Genomic DNA, 26021 nt, shown 5'->3' on the forward strand with positions numbered 1-26021 from the left:
CACAGTCAAATGTTAAGACTATCAAATCAAAAACAGGGTAATTAAGAGAATATACTGAATGCTGAGACCCCTACCCCGCTTCCCTTTCTAGGCTCCTAGAACTCTAGGAGTTCTAACTTTTATTCTCAAAGCAGGAGATTAGAAGATCCTTCTCGGTTTCTTACCAGCCTCAGTTCTAAGATAAAATACAGGAGGTTTCAGCAAATGGTCCAGCTGGATTACTCTATAGCGATACAAACAAAAAAACTAGATAGCAATGACTGCATAACTCTAAAAATTTATTAAATTACTTAAAAATTTTTAATTTTTAGACAGAAAAGAGTACACATGCAAGTAGAGAAGAAGCAGAGAGAGGGAGAGAGAGAATCCCAAGCAGGCTCCACTCTGTCAGCGCAGAGCTTGACACGGGGCTTGATCTCATGAACCATGAGATCATGACCTGAGCCAAAATCAAGAGTAGGATGCTTAAAAAACTGAGCCACCTAGGCACCCCAAATTACTTTTAAAGGTATACATTTTACAATTATATACTTACAATTCAATGACACAAACAATGAGCTTAAAATTCTATTAAAGTCTTTAGTACCACAATTATAAATATGGGCATATATCCCCAAGGATTACCAAATATCCACAGGGTACTTCTAACTTAAGAGGAAGAAACCAAAATGAATGGGGAAAAAAAGGACACTTGGAATAAACAGACTAGACAGGGAGAAAAATATATTAAAAAAAAAAAAGCCTAGGGGTGCCTGGGTGACTCAGTTGATTAAGCATCCGACTTCAGCTCTGGTCATGATCTCACAGTTCATGAGTTTGAGCCCTGTGTCAGTCTCTGTGCTGATAGCTCAGAGCCTAGAGCCTACTTGGGATTCTGCGTCTCCCTCTGTTTCTGTCCCTCCCCCGTTTATGCTCTGTCTGTCTCTCTCCCTCTAAAAAATAAATAAACTTAAAAAAACCTAAAAACTTAAAAAAATTATTTAAAAAGCCTATCATTCATCTCAGGGATAAGCAAAGATACCGATTCTGGAAACAGAACGGGATACTTTAATTAAAAATAAATAAATAAATAAATAAGCAAGCTCTTCACAATTAAACATGAAAACAGAAATTAAAAATTCAATAGACAGACTGAAAGATGAAGTTGGGGAAGTCTCCAAAAATAAGAATAAAAAATCAAGGCAAGGGAAATAGAGAAAATATAAGAAAAATAGAGAATCAGTCCAGGAGGTCCAAAATCTAAATAACAGGAGTTCCAGAAAGAAGAAACAAAGAAAACAGAAGAGATCACCAATGAAATAAGCCAAGCAAATTTCCTAGAACTGAAGGCTTGAATTTCCAAGGTTGAAAGAGTCCACAAAGCCACTTGCAAAATAAATAGATGAATATAGGGATATAAATGTGAAATTTGAAAGCAATGGTGATAAAGAAAATGCCACAAACTTTTCAAGTGAAAAAAAAAAAAAGGTCAGATACAAAAAAGCAGGAATAAAACAGCTTCAGACTTCAATAGCCAATGATGAAAGCTAGATGACAAAAGTACAATGTTTTTCAAATACTGATGGAAAATTATTTCCATTCTAGAACTCTAGACTCAGCCAAAGTATCAATCAAATCTGAGGGTAGAATAGAGATGCTCCATTTTGAGAGTTGGAAACATTAAATATTTACTTCCCATTTACTTTCTCAAAGCTACTGGAAGATGAGCTCCACCAAACTGCAAAAGTAAACCAAAAATAAGGAAGACACAGCATAAAGAAAATAGCAACACCAACACAGAAATACAAAGGGACTGTCAAGACAATGGTGAAGAGAGATCCCAGAACAACTGTAAATTACAAGAATTTTAGTCCTATTTGACTTTTTAATCTAATACTTGGGTAAAAATTATTTTTAAGTGAATATTCTTAATCACCATCAACTCTGAAGGTAATTACTGTTACTATTCAGTGTTTAGCCTTGCAGAGATTATCTGTGGGTAGTAATTACTTCTGTATCTGTGTAGGTCTTTATTTTGACCTCATGCATTCTTGAGTGCTAGTTTGATTAGGCACAGAATTCTTGGGTCTAATAACTTTTCCTCATACCTCTAAAGATACTGCTCCTTGGCCCACTATTGCTAATGAGGAACATTAGGTGTATATTCTCTTTGAAAGATTTGAAGATCTTTCTCTTCATCTTTGGGGTCTCTGCAGTTATCTGACTTGATAACTGGTACACCCTTTCATCTGAAGAGTCATGCTTTTTTTAGCTGAGGGATTTTTCTTCTATTATGCCTTTGGTTATTTTTTCTACTTTAGTGCCCCAATTCTATAATTCTTCTTGAATCTCCTTAAGTAACCCCCTTTTGTCCCTTATTCCCCTATTTTCCCAGTGTCTTTATATTTTGTATCACTAATTCACTTTTATATGTATTTTTTAATCCTCTGGATTTCTTTAATCATAGTCTTAATTTCTAAGAAATCTTTTTCATCCTCTAATCTAATAGCACTGTTTTTGTGGATGCAACATCTATAAAATCTCTGTGAATATACCACATATTTTTTTGGAAATTCTTTTAATTATCTATTTCCTCTGGGGCCAGTTTTACTTTCTGTTTCTGATCCTTCCCTTTAATGCTTTGTTCCCCTTAAGTATCTAGAGATCCTGGGCTTTCTATTCACACTTATAAGTGAAAAACTAGATTGAACAGTGTACATGAGTAGCATGAGTTTCCTCTGCAGTTGTGAGTCTGTTTTTCCACTGTCCTCTCCTCTGATTGGAAAGTCTGATACAGTCTCTACATGAGTTATGGCGTCTGTACTTGGTTACTGGCAAGCATCACTTTAGGGTATGTTGGCATGGAAGAGCACATAAGACTGAGACTCCTCTTCTCCAAATTATGAAAAGTATCTCCACCTTGGGATGGAAGAATTTAATGCATTTGCTTCCACTGCAGAGCTACTTTTCATTTCCTCCTTCTTCATACTGCTGTAGAGATCTGTAGTTAACTCAGGTTCTGCTCTGCTTCTGTCTTAGGCCCCTATACTACAGCAGGAGTTCTCTTCAAGTAGGTGTTTACTTTCTGGACAAAATTATCTAGCTTAAGCTTAGGATCAAAATTCTGCTACCTTTTGCTCACTGTACGATGAAGACTGTCCTTTCTGTTTCAAATGCAGAATTTTCATTAATTTTTAATTTACCCTTTAAGATGATCCAGGACTCCTTCCTGCTTCTTATATGTATTCTCTCAACTACTCTTATCTTTCTAGGAGTTTTCTTTTCCACATATTTTAAGCTGTGGTTTTTTTCTGGTGTCATCAATCTGATCTTTGCTTTCTATCTTCCATGACAATGGTTTATTTATGTCCCGTTTTTGTTTTGGAGTACTGTTTTGTATTCATTTTTTAAATATATCTTTTTTGAAATTAAGAAATTTGGGGTAAGGGCACCTGAGTGGCTCAGTCAGTTAAGCATCTGACTTTGGCTTAGGCCATAATCTCACAGTCATGGGTTCGAGCCCCATGTCGGGCTCTGTGCTGACAGCTCGAAGCCTGGAGCCTGCTTCGGATTCTGTCTCTCTGTCTCTCTCTCTCTGCCCCTCCTCCACTCACGCTATGTCTCTATCTCTCAAAAATAAACAAACATTAAAAAAATTATTAAAAAAAGAAATCTGTGATAGCAAGAGAGATAGATACATGAATTCATTCTAGTACTCTGATCCAATTTCCAGAGGAATCTTTCAAGGATGTTAGTTTAGACTAAAATGCACATCCAGCTGTATCAATCTCCTAAATAAAGCTCCAACACACAGTTCAAGGTTTTTGGCTTGACACGATGGATCCTTTACTTTTGTTCATGCTACCTCAGACAAAAAAGCATTTCCCTTTTTTCTGCCTGGTATCATTCATCACCTGTGTTTACCTGACAAGATATTATAAATCCCTGTTTACATGTTCTGATTCCTCACTAAATTGTGAATTTTTTTTTTTACTGAGTTGTGAAATTAAGAGCAAAGACCTTACCAGTCCTTGATGCCCCAACACCTAAAGAGCCTATCACATAATAGCTGTTCATTTTATAAATGAGAATTCATGTGCTAACATGCTAGAGAATCTTAAAGCCAGACCTCAAACCATTAAGCCACAAGTAACAAAATTTCAGTGCCAGAAGGAACCTTAAAGATTTTTTTTTTAATGAATAAATCATTAGGGACCGACAACTCTCTACAAACTTCCCTCCACTACCAGGCAGAATAAATCACTCTATCAAATATGACCCCCCCTCATACATTATTCATACCTCTCTTGCAGCCCTCATCCCTCTAGTCTGCTGTTAATTTTATTCTTCAAGGACTAAGATAGTGCATATTCATTTTTGTATCACCAGCACCTGGGCAGAAAGAAGGTGCTAAGTAAATATTTATAGTATGAATGAATAAATGCATGCTCAAGACAATGGGATTTTGTACTGGTTTCTACTACTACTTTATTCAAGGGTTGGGAGAAAGTCACTTAAACTCCAAGTCTCAACTTCTTAACCTGTGTTATGAGAATAACAATCCTATCCAATTATTTCACACATCAAGTGGGATGATATGGGAAACCATGTTGGAAAATAATGACATGCTACCACAAAACAAACCATAATCTCCCATGTAAAACTAGTAAAGAAATACAGAATACTGAATCACAGGGAAAAATGTTATGAATTGGGGGGGGGGGGGGGAATGTCCTTGATAGACTGAGTAGTTTTAATTTTAGATAGTAAACCAGCACAGGTGTTTACCAAGCAGGTGTTATGCCCTCTGACATATGGCATGAGCCCCAGGGCTCCTGCTCTTCATGTACGAATAACATAGCTATGGCTTTACTGTAGTCTCCTTTATAAGACCTCTCTGACATCATCTTTCTCAGTTCCCTGCCACAGTGAAAAGAATCCTGGACTGGGACTCAGAAGACCCTAGTTCTAATCTGGTTCTGCCACCATCACTAATTATGAGTCTTCAGGAAAGTCTGTTTTTCTACCTGTGAAATGGGGATGGATAATGCTTTCTTCACAAGGTAACTGTGAGGGCTAATCACACTAACCATACATAGTTATTAGGATAGTGCCTGGCACACATTAGCCAGGCCGTGATAGTGACGGCCATCACTCCTATAAAAGCATAACCACATTTGAGCCACAAAGCACAGCTCATCTTTGTTTAGGCCTCTTCTTCAATAATTTGCTGCTCTGTAATGGGGAGAAACTCCCGAAGATCTTAACATTTACAAATTCTTCCCCCTCCTTTAATTACATCCATCTGACAAAAGAAAGATTATTCCATTGCTTTCAGGGGAAAGCAATGCAGCCCCTGGGAATCAGATACCTACTGTCATTAACCCTTTCTCTATTTCAGTTTTATCATCTATGAAACAATGATATAACCCATCTCATTAAACTCCTGTGAGGATTAAAAGAAGTAGTGACTACAAAAAGACACAGTATGCTACAAAGGCAATGGACATGTGAACATTTTTCTATGATTGATAGGAATGTAAATGACTCAAGTGAATCAATGTCTACTGCTGGAAGCACAGATTAAAGTATTTTAATGGTGACTCGGTATTGTGTGAGAATTTACTGTTCCCCTGCTTAAAATTCTTTAATAGCTTCTCATTACTCTTAAGATAAAGATAAAACTTCTACATGATCTGACCTGCCACCATTCCTCCTCATCACCTACCTCTAGTCCATTCACACTTCACATTCCAATCATAACAAACTACTTGCAGTTCCCAATTAAAGCATACCTTGTGAACCTCCTTGTCTTTGCATGAGGTATTTATTTTCTCTTTGTCTGGAATATCCTCATCTCTCCTTAATTCTTGCCCTACATAACAAAGTCCTTAAGCTCAGACTCTACAATCAAGAAATTTTCTCTTAAACATCCAATCTTTCATTCAGTAAATGGTTACTTGCCAGATGCCATGGATACGGCAATTAACAAGTCAGACATAACCCTTGGCCCCATGAAGTTTTAGCACACTGTACTGTATGTAACTGTTTTTGCCTTCATAAGCCTGGGACACTCTTAGGAGTTGGGACAATGACTGATTTATTTCCTATATTGTCACTTCTCCACACAGGACCTGGCACAGAGTGGGGATTTTGTAAATATTTAGTAAATCAATATGACAAAACCAGCTCTGTATAAGAGAAAACATCAGGTGTAAAGAATAGCAGTATACTTATACATATCATAGGCGTACTATTTGTAAGACTCTTTCAAACATCAGCATCTCATTTTATCTGCTCTGAAAAATGGAATTTGTAAGTTGAGAGAGGCAGAGAGACCTTTAAGGTCACCTAGCTTTTTTTTTTTTTTTTTTCGGTTTTTTTAAATTTTAACTCCAGTATAGTTGACATACAGTATGCAATAGTTTTCAACAATTCTATACGTTATTCAGGGCTCACCATGATAAGTGTACTCTTAGTCCCTATCACTTATTTTACCCACCCACCCCCACCTGCCCTGTGATAACCATCAGTTTGCTCTCTTATAGAGTCCGTTTCTTGGCTTGTCTCTCTCTCATTTTTTCTTTGTTCATTTGTTTTTTAAATTCCACATATGAGTGAAATCATAGAATTTGTCTTTTTCTGCCTTATTCCTTTTAGCATAATACTCTAGCTCCACCAATGTTGCTGCAAATGGCAAACTTCATTCTTTTTTAATGCCTGAGTAATATTACACACACACACACACACACACACACACACACACACAAACACACACATGTATATACACCACATCTTCTTTATCCATTCATCTATCAATGGATGGTTAGGTTGCTTCCATAATTTGGCTATTGTAAATAATGTTGCAATAAACAGCATAATTTGTGTTTTTAAGAGCACCTACGTGGCTCAGTGGGTTGAGCATCTGACTTCAGCTCAGGTCATGATCTCATAGTTCATGGATTTGAGCCCCGCATCGGGCTCTGTGCTGACAGCTCAGAGCCTGGAACCTGCTTTGGATTCTGTGCCTCCCTCTCTCTCTCTCTCTCTGTCCCTCCCCTGCTCATACTCTGTCTCTCTCTCTCTCTCTCTCTCTCAAAAATAAATAAACATTTAAAAAAATTTTGAATTTGTCTTTTTATATTCTTTGGGTAAATATCCAGTAGTGGAATTACTGGATTGTAAGGCAGTTCTATTTTTAAATTTTTGAGAATGAGATCATCTAGCTTTATTTTCCAGCCAATTCATCAGTGTAATATCCCTTCAAGTGACAGGCAGTCACTACAATGTCAGAGGACAGAATGAATGACTTTAAATGAACAGAATCTGCTCCCTTCAACAATTAGTCCTAATCCTGGTTTTGTAGACCATACCAACAAAAAAGAGGGAATTCTCTTCTAAATTCAGGTATTTGAAGACACGTCTAGTTAAGGCAAAGTGTATCATTCTCATTTTATTGATGAAAAAACTGAAACTCAGAAAGGCAACTTGTCTCTCCAAGGTTCAAAGCTACAAATGAAAAACTGAGTCTAACCAGTTCTGGTTCCAAGGTTAGGATTTCTGGAACACTAAAAAATTAAATCTGGAAGGGATACTTAACAGTTTATTAAGTCCAGTTCCTTTACTGTATAGGTAAAAACTATGAGGCCTGGTGGGGTGAGGGGCAGTAGCCAAGATGAGTTTTTTTCCAGCCCAGGCTCTGCATCTACCACACAGTCTGGATCACTAACCACCAAGTCTGCCCATATCAGAATAAAGAAAATTAAGACTTACCAAAGTGTTAGAAGAATTATAATCTTCAGCTGATTTATCTGCAAAGGGAAAAAGACAAGGGACTCAGTCAGTAAACAACTAAAATTAATCCATTCTTGAGGGCTAAGGAAGCCTATCCAGTCAAGCACTTGCCAGGCTGAGAGAATAATGGTATTACTAGTACTATGGGCCCAACACCAGGCTAAAGCACATTAGATACATTACCTCCTTTAATCCTCACTACAGTTCTGAGTACTATTATTATGTCTACTTTTATAGATTTTAAAACTGAGGTTCAGAGAAGTTAAGTAATTTGCCCAGGGTATACACAGGTTAAACGGGAGTCAAGATTTGAATCCTGGTCTAATTCTAAATACTATGTCAGAACTGTGTCCACATCATCAACTATATCATCATCAGGTCTCAATGGTCAAGGAAATTTCCTGCAATCTAAGAAAATGGAAAAGAATTCATGTCCTGAGCTATCCATGATAAATCATGACCAGTTTGTGGCTTCAACTTTTAGAAAAGATCCTTCTACATGCATGTCTATTCCCTATAGGGAAAAACTGAGAAAAACTAAAGTTTAAGAAAAGAGAAGCATTAATCATGTCAAGTCTAATTTAAGGCAGGGTCTTATTTCTAAGAACAAATTCAAGTTTCCTCAATGAGGCAATTACCAGAGTTCATTGATTCCAAAATGTAAATTTTTTACATTAATATCTATGAAATAGAGATGTGTCCTATAATCAAAGGCATTTCATGGTTTAATTGGCAACTTTTTTCTCTTTAGTGGTATATAAAATAATGATGCAGGTTTAGAATTAATGATATCTTAGATTTAATGAAATATGAAACATAGACTCAATGGAGATCTTAGCAAGAAAATAAGTTTAAAACCCAAATATTATGTTTGGTTTTATTCTTTAATTCCTACAGGCCTTAGAAAAAACTGACTTAGCTAGTTCAACATCAATGGAATTAAGGAGAAATATTCTACCAAACCCAACATATTCCTCACCAAAAACCAAGTCCAGAGAATGTCCAAGATCCCAATTCCATCATATAAGAAAGTGTCAGGTACAGCTTCTTTGGTCCTACGACAAACCATGAACCTATAAGCTATGACAATATATTCTTAAACCCTGAACAGCCAGCTATACCCAGGAGAAATCAATTCAGGATATACTCTAAACATAATTCCATCACATAGCACTTGATTCACCCTGAGTAAATCACTCAGTTTTTCTGAGGCTAATTAATTTCTCTGAGTCTGTGAACTGGGGATAATAGTCCTTGTCATACCAAGCCCCTAAGACCATCATGAGAATCAGTGAGATAATTCACGTGCAAGCATATACAAGTTAAAGTAGTACTCTCAGAATCAATAGTATGAGAAGAAGGGAAACAGGTAAAGGAGAGAGATGACATTAAACAAAAACTGTGCTAAGGGCACCTGGGTGGCTCAGTTGGTTGAGCGGCCGACTTTGGCTCAGGCCATGATCTCACCATTCGTGAGTTTGAGCCCGGCATAGGGCTCTGTGCTGACAGCTCAGAGCCTGGAGCCTGCTTCAGATTCTGTGTCTCCTGCGCTCTCTGCCCCTCCCCCACTCACGCTCTGTCTCTCAATACTGAATAAAAGTTGAAAAAAAAAAAACAACAACTGTGCCAAATATACAATATTGCCTAGAAATGGCCCTGGTCTTCAACTTCTAAAAAACTAAAAATTCTGCACTTGCATGTGTGCGCGCACACACACACATTTACATATACACGTGTGTGTAAATTTATACACACAGAAGAAGTATGAACACATATCTAAACATTATATATATATATATATATATATATATATATATATATATATATATACTGTTATTCATATATGCACGCAAAGGTGAACATATACACAATTACCTGAATGTGTGTATCTATATACATATTAATTCATGAATACCTAAGTGGTCTTTAATTCTAAACATATGCAAACCCACAGAGGTATGCTTCCATATACATATCTGGTACTTGTACATGTCTACACACACGTACACATAAACACAGAGATTCTTCCAAAGACTCTGCTGCTAAGACTTTCAAAGCCAGCTTTTCTAATCTGAGGTTCGTGACAAACACCTTAAAACATAAACTCTAATCTTCTGACTAGAAAACTCTCCCACCCAGCACCCCTCAACCCTAATTCCTCCTTGGAATGACCCAGTCCCTCAATGAGAGAAGTGAGACAGAGCCAACAGAGCCAGACGTGAGGAAGGAAGTACTGCTGGGAACACGCATGACCCTCTCCTGGGTACCACCATGGCAGCATGGGCAAAGCTGCAGTTTGTCATCCTCACCATCTGTGCCCTTTGATACAAGCCAGACACTTGCTGGGGAAAGCATCCTTCAAAATCGGCTAGTTCATCCTGGTTCTCACCTTCCCCAACAATACTGCTCTTTCAAAGAGACAGCATGAACACTGGAAAGAGTACCAGACTTGGAGTTAAGAGACCAGTTCTGCCATTAATTTAGCCATATTAGAAAGGTCTTTCTTGGCTTTAGTGTCTGCAAAACAAGGAGGACCTGGAAGTAGTATATACGGACGATACATCTTGCTCTAACATTCTAAGATGCTACTATAAAAGGCAAGTTTCTGGAAATGTAGGCCTTCTAATAACATATCCAGGAAAAGGAAAATTTCCCTGCTATGGGAGGAGATGCTCCAGATAGAGTTCCTAGAAGCAGATAGTAAACTCCAAAGGTGCTAGTCTAGGAAGTGGGAGGTCTGGATTCAAATCCCAATTCTGCCATTAGAAACACTGAAAGACACAGTCTGTTACGGAGAGGTACATCTAAAGAACATATATTATTACTGGCCTATTTTACATCTGAGTGATAAAAATTAATTCCTTGAGGAAGAAATTGGGCTTGCCTACTTAAAAGATACACATGAAATGTGTTATTAAATAACAATGATATTAAAATTAATAATGATAATGATAGCTACATTTCCATGGTGCTGTTTACAACTTATAAATAACTTTCATACCAGTGAGCTCATTTATTCCTCATTACACTCTCTGGAGACAAATTATTATTCCCATTTTGAGGCTCAATATATACATATACCATGCTACTTATAAAGAAGGTGCAGTTTCAAAATACTCAGGTTTGATGCAAAAACTCATCATTTTGGCTCTCAAATTCCAAAAGTCCATCTTAGTTAAAGTATTGTCTCCACTCTTTCCAATACTTTCTCCTCTTACCCCATACCAATAGGCATGTGGAGCTTTTCCATCCAGGTGAAAACATTTTTTTTTCCCTAGACTATTCTGGATTCAATCCCCATACCTGTAAAGCTCATGTACTTCTGGCTGTTGGAGGTCTTCTTTGAGTTATAAAATTCCAATACATCCAGAACAGCTTGTGGGTTTTTCTTCTGCTCTGACTTAGTGATATTTGATGTTTGAAGCAAGCGAGCCCACTGCTCTGGCATTCCCTATAAGAGAGACATACAACGTTGTCAGGAAGGCATAGTTAGAGGGGATCCTGAAGGAAAATCAAAGCTAACTCTAATACCTGCTGGCGGTTAAAGACGGGTTTAGTTATTTCTTTCTCTCTATACCCTCAGAGCTCTATATAAGCCTTTTTTACAATACCTATCTCATTGGATTAGTCATTTCTTGAGATGTTTGCCCTTTCACTAGGCTATTCCTTCTTCAGAACAGGAACCATGTATGATTTGTCTTTATATCATAGTGCCAAGGAGCCACTTAACTAAGGTCTACTTAAGAAATGGTGATTCAAAGCGTTTTCTGATAAAACTTTAGAGATGAGGAAAATGTCCCTCTCATGAATATAAGAAGATAGTAATGAGGATCTCAGGCAAAGACAGAGGCATCAGGAATACTAGGGTAAAAAATGAATCTAACAGTACATAGTCAGAACTCTCAAAGATCAAAGGCCTTTCTGTGACCCAGGACTTACTGTAAACTCCCCTGTGACAGCATCAAAACCAACGTGAATTGTGTGCTCAAAATCTGAAGGAAGAGAAATCTCTGGCCGTTCCTTCTCCTTCTTTTTATTTGCTGCAAGAGAAACAGAGAAAAGGAAATAAAAAACAAGGACATTATTACTTTTTTTTTTTTTTTTTGCTTATTTAACTGTTTTTTGAGCTGTAGGCTCCTTTAAAGGCTAAGGACCGTCTACTTCACATATGTATTGACAAGCCAAATGCTACATTTAGATTGGAGAAGGTGCTCAAAACATGATTAAAGACTTATTTTTTTGTTGAACTAAAGTAAGAAAGGGATAGAAAGAATTTTCTTCAAATGTTCTTCAGATCTAATGAGCCATTTGATCTAGGGTGAGTAACTTTCTTTTTCTGAACACTGGTTTTTCCATCTCCAAAGAGAAAGCTAAGGCAGATGGTATCTAAAGATCCTTCCAGCCCTGACATCCTACATTCTATGAGCTTCTATGACCTACATCCCACTGGTTTGGTATTTGATTATGGACTGCTTTAAGGTTCCCTAAATTACAGGATTTTAGGTCTGGGTGGTATTTTAATAATATAAATCGCTAATATTTTATCAGGTGCTTACGAGGCAACAGTTTTAGTTCTTTACATGTATGAATTCACTTTAGCTTCATGGCAACCCTAGAAGTTAGGTACTATCCTTATTTTGCAGATAAAGAAACTGAAGCACAGAGATCAAGTTACTTGCTCAAGATCACATGGTTAGTAGTTGGCAGCATCCAGGCACAAACCCAGGCAGTCTGGCCCAGAGCCTGAGCTCAAAACCACTATGCTGTGCTGCATCCCTAGGCTAGGACCTTAACGGATCATTAAAAGAAAAAGATGTAGTCATCTTTCTCCCATCAAACGTCTTGCATAAAGTAGATGTTCACAGAGGTCCTGCTGACCTGGCAGAAAAAGCTTCAATAGTTAAGGAATTGTATTGCTAAAGCAAAGTACCCTTGTCAGGGGTTGAATTATGTACCCCTAAATTCATATGTCCCAATTCCAGGTACCTCAGAATGTGACCTTATTTAGAAATAGGGTCATTGCAGATATAATTAGTTTAAGTTACAATAGGTCATACCGGAGTAGGGGGGACCCCTAAGCCAATAAGACTGGTATCCTTACAAAAATAAGAAATGTGGAGACAGATGCACACAAGGAGAATACCATATGAAGATGAACAGAGAAGTCAGAGTGATGCTGTTTCAAGCCAAGAAACACCAAAGATTGCCAGCAAGCCACCAGAAGCTAAGGGAGAGGCATGAAACAGATTTTTCTTCACAGCCTTCAAAAGGAACCAACCCTGCATACAACTTGATCTCGGAATTCTTGTTTCCAGAACTGAAACAATCCATTTCTGTGGTCTAAGCTGCTTAGTTTGTGGTACCTAGTTACAGAAGCTCTAGTAAATCTAACCCTCTTCCAACTAAAAGGAGTTTCAAGGTCTTGGTATCAGGCTAGACTTCAGCAGCCATCTGCAAATGTAATCCCACTGAAACAGGCTTAAACAACTTCCAAGGCTCAGCCAGATAATCTTTCTTCCTAGATGGGGACCTACAGAGCCCAGATTTTAAAGAGCTGTGGAAACCCTCCTTATCCCTTCAACGAAGGCTCCTCCTCCTTCAACGTTCTAAGGAGAAGACAAAGGAGAAGGCCATCTGGTCTAAACTTCCAGGGAACTCCATACACATACCTGGGAGAACTGGGTTCAGAAGCTAACTGCAAAAGCTACTATTAATTGAGCTCTTACCATGTGCCAAGCATGTGCTAAGAATTTTATATGCATCATATGTCACCAAATACTCCATACAACCCTACAAAACAGATGTTAACATCTTCATTTTATAGGTAAGGAAACATAAGTACTTATTTTTAATAATTTGCTTTATCATTCCTGAGTTTCAGTGACAAGTCTATCCTAAAAGCATTATAAATTGGCCATGCAGGCTCATAGGCCTGTGAGGCAAGACTAGAATATCCTCTCTTTAAGGCAAATCAGCAAAGAAAGCCCAGGAACCCTAAGTCTCCAGTCTTCCCCACTATCAATCTCTCAATGAAATCACCAGAGTTTTCTCCTTGTAGACATTATGTTACATACAGTCACAGTTAAGGCCCAAAGTCCCTGGCTCCATGACAAGACATTTTCCCTCCTAGAAATGCCCAGGATTACACGACAGCAAAGCTAAAACAAACAAACAAACAACAACAAAAAACAAAAACAAAACAGAACAAAAAAAACAAAAAAACAGAAACAAACAAACAAAAACATTGTAAGCCCAAAATTCACCTCTAAAAAAATTCACTGAGCAGTACTGAAGAACTTGGCTAGGGTCAGACAAAGGCTGAATGCCAGGCTTGTCTGAGCCTATCCTTGGAGATCAGATTAAAAGTATAGGCTGAATTATAGCAATCAAAACAGTATGGTGCTGGCACAAAAACAGACACATAGATCAATGGAACAGAACAGAGAGCCCAGAAATAAACCCATGCTTAAATAGTCAATTAATCTATGACAAAGGAGACAAGAATTTGGATGGGGAAAAGACAGTTTGTTCAATAAATGGTGCTAGGAAAACTGGACAGCTACATGTAAAAGAACGAAAGTGGACCACTTTCTAACACCAAACACAAAAATAGTTTCAAAATGGATTAGACCTAAATGTAAGAGATGAAACTATAAAAATCAAAAAAAAAAAAACAAAAACAAAAAAACAAAAAAACAAACCTATAAACTGGACAGCTACATATAAAAGAATGAAACTGGACCACTTTCTAACACCAAACACAAAAAGAATTTCATAATGGATTAGACCTAAATGTAAGAGATGAAACTATAAAAATCCTAGAAGAGAGCACAGGCAATAATTTCTCCAACGTTGACCGTAGCAACATTTTTCTAACACTTCCCCTTGTCTCCAAAGGCAAGGAAAACAAAAGCAAAAATAAACTATTGGGACTATATCAAAATAAAAGCTTTTGTGCAGCAAAGAAAACCATTAACAAAAAAGGCAACCTACTGAATAGGAGAAGGTACTTGCAAATGATATATCCAATAAGGGGTTAATATCCAAAACATGCAAAGAAGTGAGGGGCACCTGGGTGGCCCAGTCAGTTAAGTGCTCAACTCTGGATTTCAGCTCAGGTCATGATCTCATAGATCATGATGAGATAGGGCTCCACGTCAGGGTCTGTGCTAACAGTGCATAGTCTGCTTGGGATTCTCTCTCTCTTTCTCTCTCTCTCTCTCCCTCCCTGTGCCCCTCCCCCACTTGCACACAAGCAGGTGCACACATGCACTCTCTCTTAAAATATATAAACTTTAAAAAAAGTACTTATATAACTACACACACACACACACACACACACACACACACACACACACACAAACACACACACACACACACCAATCTGATTTAAAAATGGGCAGAGGACACAAATAGTCCTTTTTCCAAAGAAGATACAGATGGCCAAGAAACATGAAAAGATGCTCAACATCACTCATCATCAGGGAAATGCAAATCAAAACCACAATGAGATATCATGTGACACCTGACAGAGTGGCTAAAATCAAAAAGACAAGAAATAACAAGTATTGGTGGGGATGTAGAGGGAAAGGAAACCTTGTGCACTGTTGGTGGGAATGTAAATTGGTACAGCAATGTGGAAAACAGTATGGGGTTCCTCAAAAAGTTAAAAATAGAAGTACCATATGATCTAGTAATTGAACTACTGGGCATTTACTCAAAGAAAACAGAAACACTAATTTGAATAGATACACGCACCCCTATATGTACATGTATCTAAGCAACCTAAGTGTCCATTGATAGATAAATGGATAAAGAAGCTGTGGGTGTGTGTGTTTATATACGCACACACACACAGGAATATTATGCAGCTATAAAAAAGGGATGATAGTGCCACTTGCAACAACATGGATGGAACAGAAGATATTATGCTAAGTGAAATAAGCAGACTGAGAAAGACAAATATCATATGATTTTCACTCATATGTGGAATCTTTAAAAAAAAATGAATCAACAAACAAAAAGCAGAATTAGAGCTATAAATACAGAGAACAAACTGATAGTTGCCAGAGGGGAGGGGGGTCAGGGATGGGCAACATGAGTGTGGGGGAGTAGGAGATAAGGCTTCCAGCTATGGAACGAATAAGTCACGGGAATAAAAGGCACTGCATAAGGAATATAATCAATGGTACTATAATAGCACCATATGGTGACAGATCGTACCTACACTTGTGAACGTAGCATAATGTGTAAACTTGAATCACTATGTTGTACACCTGAAACTAATGTAATGTGTGTCAACTACACTACAATACAAATAATTTTTTAAAGTATAGGCTGTGGACGAAAACAGGTGGCCAAATCCACAGTTAAGGCCCCAATGCTCAAGAGAGCTGCATGCATATATATGATCCACTTGTTCTATTACCTTTCCAGGTTGACTTGTCTGAACCTCACTACCAGACTGAACATTCCTGGGCAAAGAAAGTACCAGTATACCTTATAGCACTTTATAACAGATTTACATTTCATAATAATTACAATAATCACCTCCATTTGTATCATGCTCTAGTGCTCACGTATATTATTTCACCAGAGCCTCAAAACAACTGTGTGATGAGCAGGGCAGTGGTTAAGGTGCCTATTGAGAGAAGAAGAAACAGAGTTTCCAAGAGGTTAAATAACCTGCACAAGGTCACAAGTTAGAAGCAGACCTGCACCCAGAACTGGGGTCTTCAGACTCCCAGCCACAAGGCCCTCCTATTCTGTCACTCTGCCTCTTATAGACTACCGCTGCTCATGATTATGTGATCTCTCCTCTTTCTCCCCATCTCTCTTACATTCAGTCCCCAGGTTACTAATGATTTCCTCTGCTATACAGAAATCAAATTTATCCACTCTCCTCCATTTTCATTGTTACCACCCTCTTTCAGGCATTGTTATCTATGGCCTGGATCATTCTAAAAGTCACCTGTCACCTGCATTCTGGTCCCCTCCAATGCAGACAGCAGCCAAGGTGATCTATAGCCTTGATATTCTAAGCAGCATCAGCACAACTTGGGAGACTACTGGGAATGTAGGATCTCAAGCTCCAACCCAGACCTACTGAATCAGAATCTGAATTTTAATGAGATCAGAAATGATTCATGTGCATATAAAAGTTTGAGAATCAAGAGAATGAGAAGACAAGCCACAGATAAAAGAAAATATTTGTAAAAGACTTATCTGACAAAGGATTGTTATCCAAAATATATGAAGAACTCTTAAAACTCAACAATAAGACAAACAACCTGATTAATAAAATGGGCAAAAGACCTGAACAAGTAACTACCAAAAAAGATATACAGGTGGGAAAGATGTGCAACATCATGTGTCATTAGGGAATTGCAAATTAAAATGACAATGAAATACCACTACACACCTTGAAAATATCAAATGCCAACAAGGCTATGAAACAACAAGAATGTTTATTCCTTGGGGAATCTGGGTGGCTCAGTCAGTTAAGCGTCCAACTTCAGCTCAGGTCATGACCTCACGGTTCATGTTTGAGCCCCATGTCAGGCTCTGTGCTGACAGCTTGGAGCCTGGAGCTTTCTTTACATTCTGTGTCTCCCTCTCTCTCCACCCTTTCCCTGCTTACACTCTGTCTCTCTCTCTCTCTCTCTCTCTCTCTCTCTCAAAAATAAATAAACATTAAACAATTTTTTTTTTAAAAAGAGTGTTTATTCCTTGCTGGCAGGAATGCAAAATGGTAAGTCACTTTGTAAGACAGGTTGGCAGTTTCTTACAAAATTAAACACACTCTTACCATACAATCCAGCAATTGCACTCCTTGCTATTCACCCAAATGAGCTGAAAACTTATGTTCACATAAAAACTTGCACATGGATATTTATAGCAGCTTTATTCATAACTGCCAAAACTTAGAAGCAACCACGATATCTTTCAGTAGGTGAGTGGATAAATAAACTGTGGTTCCTCCAGGAAATGGAATATTATTTAGCACTAAAAAGAAATGAGCTATTAAGCCATGAAAAGACAATGAGGAACCTTAAATACATATTACTAGGAAAACAAATCAACCTGAAAAGACTATGAACTGTATTATTCCAATTATATGACATTCTAGAAAAGGCAAAACTATGGAAACAGCATAAGAATCAGTGGTTGCCAGGGGTTAGGAGGGAAGAAGCGATAAATTAGTAGAGCACAGAGGAATTTTAGGGCCGTGAAACTACTCTGTACAATACTATCATGGTGGATATATGTCATTATTCATTTGTCCAAACCCATTGAGTGTACAACACCAAGAATGAACCCTAACATAAAATACAGACCTAAGGTGAACATGATATGTTGATGTCAGTGCATCAATTGAAACAAATGCACCACCCTGGTACAAGATGCTAATTGTGGGAAAGGTTGTACATATGTGAGAACAGGAGGTATACAGTAAATGTGGATACCTTCCACTCAATTTTTCTGTGAACTTAAAACTATGCTATTAAAAAAAAAGTTTCAGAAGCTCCACTCTATAAACTTGTACCCTCCTCTTTTAACCTCCTGCTACTTATGTTTCACACACTCTACACCAACTACACTGAATCAGTTACATCACCAAACATAATGGGTTCTTTTACACCTCTTCACATTTTCTCAAGCTACTCCCTTTGCCTATGAATCCTGCCTTTCCTTTTCCCTTCCCTTGCTACCTCAGCCTTTTATTTATCCTTTTCAGGTCTCAACTTAAAGGTCATCTTTTCTCTGAAGTCCTCCCTGATCTCTAGGTTGGGCAGTCCTTCACCCTTTGCTCTGTTCCCACAGCACCATTATAGTAATTGCCTATTTTAAGGGTTTCTCTTGGGAAAAACCACACTGAGTCCCAAGTGCAGGGGCCATGTCCAATTCATTATGGATCCTCAATGGCTAGCACACGCCTGGCACAAAACAGGTGTACAGACAGCGAGTGAAGAAAGTAACAAATAACCACATACCTAACTCAACTTGGCAAGGAGTCTAAGGAAATGCCTAAAACAGGCAAATTCTTTCCAGAACAGGAATAAATGTTTCGTTTTTACAAGATCTGACCTGACTTTCACAATCCTTGTTACCCAGCCATCATCAGTCCTGTTTGAAAACCCTGCTCTGTGGGACCTCAGTACACTGGCCCAAAGAAATTCTGAAGTCCTAATGTCTCCACAGACCCAGGATAACTGGGTAACCCAGATGAAATGAAAATCCTGATGAAAAATGTGGTGGGAGGAACAAGAAGGTTCTAGAGTTCAGGCCAGTTTTGCCTCTACACACCATACAGTCCAGATTCTCAGCTTTCCCATATGAACAATGGAGAGAATGGATGAGATGATTGTTAAGGACCCTTCTAGCTCCTACATTCCATGAGTCTATGAAAACAGAGGGATGAATACTCTCAAGACTCTGTATCTGGATTCCTCTTGACATGGCATCCTACAGTTTTTAATAGGTACTCCATTCACATCATCTCATATAATTACCACAATCCTGAGAGGCAATTAATTTTACTTATAGATTAAGTAACTGAAGCACAGACTTGCCTACAGTTATTGAAGTGACTGCAATTCAAAAGGTGTGGCTTCAAAGCCAAGGCCCTTTACATTCTATTATTTCACCTTCCCTAAAGAATTTCAAGTTGAGTCAAGAAAATATACTTTGGTATAAAAGGAAAAGAAATAATATTAAATAAGAACTTACCATGTGTAAGATACCATAACTTAACACATTCTTTTCCTGAGTTCTTATAATCCTATGAGATAGATTATTATGATTGTCATTTTACAGATGAAGAAACAAAAAACAAAAAACAAACAAACAAAAAAAAAACCATTAAATAATTTGCTCAAGCTCACACAGTTAGTAAGAGCTGGGATTTGAACCCAAGTCTGATTCCAAAGTTCCTTTCCTCAGTGTCTTAATAAGAACTATTTGCCTACATGCCAATTGCTAGAGTTTAAGCAATTCAGCATTTGGCAATTTCCCTTCAAGAAGCAGCTGTTTTTAGAAAGGAAAGGCCAAGAGTTTAGCAGGGCCCAAATAAAGCAGTCATTTATGACATAAGTCCATCTGTCTTACTCATAGCTAGAATGCATGGGACATGTTGCAGGGCTTTGGAACTGCTTATTGTTCCTAAATTTCCCCTGATCTAGTCATTTAAAAGATGGTAGGGAAAAACAACTTTTATGTTTTTGTTTTTTTAAGTTTATTTTTGAGAGAGACAGAGACAGAATGCGAGTGGGTTAGGGGCAGAGAGAGAGGTAGACACAGAATCCAAAGCAGGCTCCAGGTTCCGAGCTGTCAGCACAGAGCCTGATGAGGGGCTCGAACTTACGAGCTGTGAGATCATGACCTGAGCCGAAGTCGGACGCTTAACGGACTGAGCCACCCAGGCGCCCCTTTTATGTTTTATTTGGATTTGTATTTTATACTTCTATACCTTATATTTTTACATATTATTTCTAATTTATGTTATTAATATACTATATAACATGCCATTATAGGCATAGAATGTCAAATACAAAAGAAACTCCAGTAATGGAGACACAAAAAGAGAGGGGCTTAGAGGTTGAGTAATCTATAGAAAAGAGCCCCAAGGAAATGAAATCATTTAACACATGAACATACAGGGTAATGCTGAAGTTGGCTTCCACTGGTCACTTTTTGTCCCATAACCTTTGCATACACCTCCCATATTCCCACCTCCAAGTTTTTGCTCTTTTTCTTCTCCTTACTTTGGAATGCTCTTCCTCCCAATCTCCCTGTCAAATTCTCAGTCATCTTTTAAAGACTGGTCCAAGTCCCACTTACTTCTTCCTGACTTTTCTCCCTCTGTGAATTCCCAAGACACTGAGTCTGCCACACCACCATGCATTTAGTCATTTCCTGTCTTGTATGATTCCTTGCTATTTTAAAGACTTACCCCTTTACTTAAAATGTAAGCTTCCTGAGGACCATAATCATGGCTTCTAATTATGATCGTTATACTTCCAAATCTTCCATTGAGGACCCAACACAGAATAGGTTAATTCAAGAACACCCCCAAAACATTAAGAAGTAACCTTAGAGTCTGTTATTCTACTTCCTGAAGTAAGAGGCCCTAAGAAGTAAACTGACTCACTGTATCACAGAGCATATGGTGGTAAGACTCCGTTCACCCGATCAAGTCTTTTACCCTTTGTGATAGCCTCTGATCCTTACTGACTGATTTGACTGGAAGCAACTACTTACTGAAATAGCAGTTTAACACAGACCAGAACAAGTATAAGAAAAGAAGGGCTTGGCTGAAGTGGGAGAGGAGGGAAGTGCAGGGGGGAAAAGAACCCTAATGGGCAGAATTTATCCTGCGTGCCATGCTATTTAGGCTGAGTAGTCACTGGCTGGAGAGCATCAGCAGGAAACAGGACACCTGAGGCAGGAAAGCAGGCCAGAACTGGAGAAGCCACCTAGTCACAGAGCTACCTGGCACTCACTGAATGCCTTACTGGAAGTAACAATCACACTCACATGTGTATAGCCCTTCACAAAGCCTTTTCACAGTCACTGCCTCACTGGCTCCTTACAACAACTCCAAGAACCAGACAGCATAGATTATCCCCATCTCAGAGCTGAGAACACTGAGGTCAGGAAGTTAAAAGAAATCTGTCCTGGACTAGGAGTCAGTGGAGGATGGATCCAGTATTATCTTTGCCATTAATTCACTTTATGACCCTAGAAAAGTCACTTTCTTCTTCTTAGATCAAAGTCACTTTCTTCTTCTTAGACCTGCAAAATAGGTCAATGATCCATGTTCAGGTATAGATAAAGGTAGGTAAAAATCACCTTTCTGGAGAAGATAATACCTGAAAGAAATCATGAAGAATAACAGGAGTTGGTCAGGCAGAAATGGAAAAGGGCATTCCAGAAGGAAACAGAATAAACAAAGGGCCAGAAAACAGTGAACTTTGCCCCAGCTTTCTATCTGCCCAGCAAGTCAACCAAATTTAATAAGCTCTTATTAGAGATGTACTCCAAGCATGGGACTGAGGGATGATACAATGGAGGAAATAAAGCAAACTCAGGATACTGGTAGTCCCAGATCCCAAGGCCACAAACGTCAGGCTGCCTGGGACAACTGCTGCTGCTGCTGCTAGCACATTTTTCTATGATGACTAGTAAGTATGAGTCTAGAGGAATCTGATGAAAACCTTTATCTGCACAACGACTTGTAAGTGAATGTTCATAGCAACATTATTTAAAATAATCAAAACATAGAAACCAAAATGTCCCTCAACTGATAAACAGATAAATGGTATATCCATACAACAAAATATTATTAAGCTGTAAAAAGAAATGAAGTCCTGACCCATGCTACAACATGGATGAACCTAAAAACATCATGCCAAGTGAAAGAAGCAAGTCACAAACGGCCACATATTGTATGATTCTATTTATATAAAATGTCCAGAGAAGTCAAATCCATAGACAGAAAGTAGATTAGCGGTTGCCAAGGGGAAGAAGGAAATATGGCGAAGTACAGGGTTTCTTTTTAGGGTGGTGGAAAATGTACTGGAATTAGAGCATTGTGATGTTGTACAATCTTGTGACTATACTAAAAACCACTGAACCGTATGGTATATGAATTATATCTCAGTATTTTAAAAAAAGTAAATGCAATATACCATAATAACAAAATAAAGGAGAAAATGTATTTGCTAAAATTTTATATCCAATTGTGATTAAACATTCATAGCAAACTAGGATTATAAGGGAATCCATTTAATCTAATAAAAGCTAATTACCAAAAACACTAGCACCAACATCAAACTTAATGGTAAAATGTTGACAGTTTTCCTCTGAGATTACAAATAAGATTAAGGGTGTCACTGCTATTTATCACGATACTGAAGGTATTAGTCAGTGCAACTAGGAAAGAAAAGAAGAAGGATTAAAAAGGAAGAAACAAAATTATCACAATTCACAGATAATAGGATTGTGTATATGAACATAGAAAAAATTCAAATAGAAAAATCTTCATAACTTATAGTAGGTAAAGATTCCAAAACAGAACAGAAAACATTAAAAAGGAAATAATACATTTAGCTATATTTAATTCTATCAAAGACACCATGTCATATATATATCAAAGATACCATTAAGTGCATAAATGAAGATATTTGCTATATAGTCAACTGGCAAAAGGCTTACATCTAGGTAAGAACTCCTGAAAATCAATAAAAAATTTTTTTTCTTAAGTGGGCAAAACACTTGAATAAGCACTTCACAAAAAAGAATATCCAAATGGCCAATTAACATGAAAAGCTGCTCAACCTCATTAAAGACTGACAAAACTAAGTGGCGACAAAAAAGTGAAGTGCAACTCTTATGCATGACTGGTGGGAATATAAACTGAACAGCCATGTGTTTGAACTTTGAATTTTTTAATTATCAACCAAAGTTTAGCATAAGTATCTACATGATCCAGCATTTTCACTATGTATATGTACCCAACAAAAAAGTGTGAATACATCTATAAAAATATGCACAAGTGTGATCAGAAAACATTACCCATAAGAGTCTACCACTGACACCAACCTGATGTTCATCAATAGTACAATGGAAAATAATCCTATAAGAGAATATTATATAGCAATGGAAATGAGCTAAACTGTATGTAAAATTGCAGATAAATCTTATAAACAGTGTTAATCAAATGAAGACAAAGAAAAGAATATACATTGTATGATTCTATGTATAGCAACTCATTAATGGGTTTACCTTTGGGAAAGAGAGAGATGTTAGTGCCTGCAAGAGAAAACGAACGGAGCTTCTAGGGGGCTGGTTATATCCTTTTTTGTTGGACAGGTTAGTGGCCACATAGATGTGGTCAATGCAACACTAAACTGTACACTTCTGAAATGTGCATTTTACAAATAAAGGTGAAAGTGCAATGAGGGGACCTATAAGAAACCATGGTTCATGAGCCACATACGAACTTACAGAGCATTTAGTCCAATTTTTTTCATTTTATTTATTTTTTTAAAGTTTATTTATTTATTTTTGATGGAGGGGAAGGGCAGAGAGGGAGAGAGAGAATTCCAAGCAGGCCCCACGCTGTCAGTACAGAGCCCGACACAGGGTGTAATCTCATAAACCATGAGATCATGACCTGAGCCAAAATCAAGAGTCAGATGCTAACCGACTGAGCCACCCAGGCACCTCCAACTTTTTCATTTTAAAGACAGGAAAGCCTAGAGAAGTTCAGGAAGTTGTCCAAGGCCATACAACAAGTAAGTGAGAACACTGCAGGAGGAACCAAACCCCAAACAGAATACTTTATACTATTAATTCCTTAGAAAATCTTGAACATATAACTGGTTGCCAAGCTAAACTCCTAGTATCATATGTACATCAGTGCTTCCAACCCTGTGGACAAAAACTATGTAAGTGAATCAGAGAACACAGAGGAAGAAGGGAAGAAAGGGAAAAAAAGGGAAAAGAGAGAGAATTAGAATAAGAAAGAAATGAAGAGTATCTAAGATTTGTAGTTTTAAGAGGCTTACCTTTTTGGCCTCAGTTTCAAATATATTATTTGTTCCAGAGATCCAAGCCCATATCCAGAGCTTAGACTCCTGCTTCTGACAGATATTACAGAGAACTCTTGAGAACTTCTTGGGAAACCTGTTCTTGGGTCTGCTTAGTCTCAATGCCCAAAATAGCTTAATCTGGCCTTCCCATTAGCCCTATCTCAACCAACAGGAAATACAGGCCTATATGTGGACAGAGAAAGGTAGCTTACCCCAAAACCATTTTTTAATTCTACCTTAGAGGAACCCTGTCAAGAGCTGCTATTTTGTAAATATCGTAACAACTCTGAAGTGTTAATCACAGATTCCAAAAGAAAACTATGACTGCAAGCAATAATAGCCACCAAAATTTTACCAAGTCTTAACAAGGCTTACTTTGCATAACATTTTTCACATCTTTAGTCTCATAATCCTTACAACAATTCTATGAGATAAATATTATTGTGTACCAATACTATAGGTAAAAGAACTGAGGCTAAGAAAGGTAAAGCAAGTTACCAAAAGTCTCAAAGTCAGGGATGGGCAATGGCAACAACTTCAAGTGCTTAAACTCCAACATGGTTTCTTTTGTATGCACTGTGCCTGCCCCATATTGCAGACTAAATGAATATGCCAGTAAGTGATAGAATGAATGTCATTCAATGCAAAGTTGTTTTAAAGCAAAAGAAACAACCAAATCAGTTCTACTAAAGGCGCTTGTATGAATATCTCTAAGATGGGAGCCCTCAAACACTATATGGTGTCCAAAGACTTAGAAGAATGAAAGGGTATGGTCCAGAAGTCAAGAGACAATGATTCAAATTCAGACTCCATGCACTACAACTATGCAGCATGTGCCCCTGGGCAAGTTGTTGACCTGCTAAGCATAAGAGTATCAGTGCTTTACAGTGGAATCAGCTTCAATCCCAACTCAGCCACCCCCTAACTAGATCACCTTGGGAAAGTTACTTAATCACTGTGAACCTGAGTTTACGGACTACAAAATGGAAATATTTATCTACCTAAAAGGGCTGGTATATTTTACAAACATCAAAGCTCCTAAAATACTGTATGGAAATTAATAGGCATTCAATAGATAGTAGCTGGGTTATTGTTGTTACCATTTTATGGTTATTACTATTGTGTTATTACTATTTGTTATTACTACTACTATTTTATTATTATTATTATTATTATTAATTTCAGGATCAACTAAGGTAAAGAAAATGTATATGCTTTATAAGCTAAAGAGCTTTACAAACATGAGTTATCATCAATGTGAGAGAGTTGCAGAGTAAGAGTTCCCAACCTACTCATTAAGACAGACAAACTGTGGCTGAGAAGAAAAAAGAAAGAATCATCCTGATGTCATGGAACTAGAGATGACCAGTTTGAAGAAACAAAGTAGAAAAAGAAACTTGCAACCTCATCCATCCTGATTTAACCCTATCTGTAGTCCATTTGGTTTTCAAATAGCATGGGAAATGAGGCTGACACTGCCAAATCCTATGGTACGGTATAGCCATCCAGGTTTCAGCACAAATTACTGGCCTTATTTATTTTTTAAAAAGATTTATTTTTAAGAAGTACCTCTCATTGGTTCAGCGGAGTTAATCTGAGCTCAAGGCAGTAAAACACTCCAAACTTGGGAGAGATAAACACTGACGTAGTCCA

The 26021-nt window shown here is 37.8% G+C and overlaps 1 protein-coding gene across 5 annotated transcripts in view; it reads right to left on the reverse strand.

The window, feature by feature from the left end:
- PAK1 (p21 (RAC1) activated kinase 1) overlaps nucleotides 1-26021 on the reverse strand; it is a 155415-nt gene that overhangs the window by 36427 nt on the left and 92967 nt on the right. For all 5 annotated transcript variants that reach the window (XM_060605536.3, XM_060605534.3, XM_060605537.2 and 2 more), the window contains exons 3-5: nucleotides 11713-11813; nucleotides 11077-11224; nucleotides 7753-7790 (exon numbers count right to left, since the gene is read on the reverse strand). In XM_060605536.3, the coding sequence (XP_060461519.1) occupies nucleotides 7753-7790; nucleotides 11077-11224; nucleotides 11713-11813 (287 nt within the window). The remainder of the gene's footprint in view (nucleotides 1-7752; nucleotides 7791-11076; nucleotides 11225-11712; nucleotides 11814-26021) is intronic.

The sequence above is a fragment of the Panthera onca genome, chromosome D1, assembly GCF_046562875.1.
Source record: "Panthera onca isolate mPanOnc1 chromosome D1, mPanOnc1 haplotype 2, whole genome shotgun sequence".
Lineage (NCBI taxonomy): Eukaryota > Metazoa > Chordata > Mammalia > Carnivora > Felidae > Panthera > Panthera onca.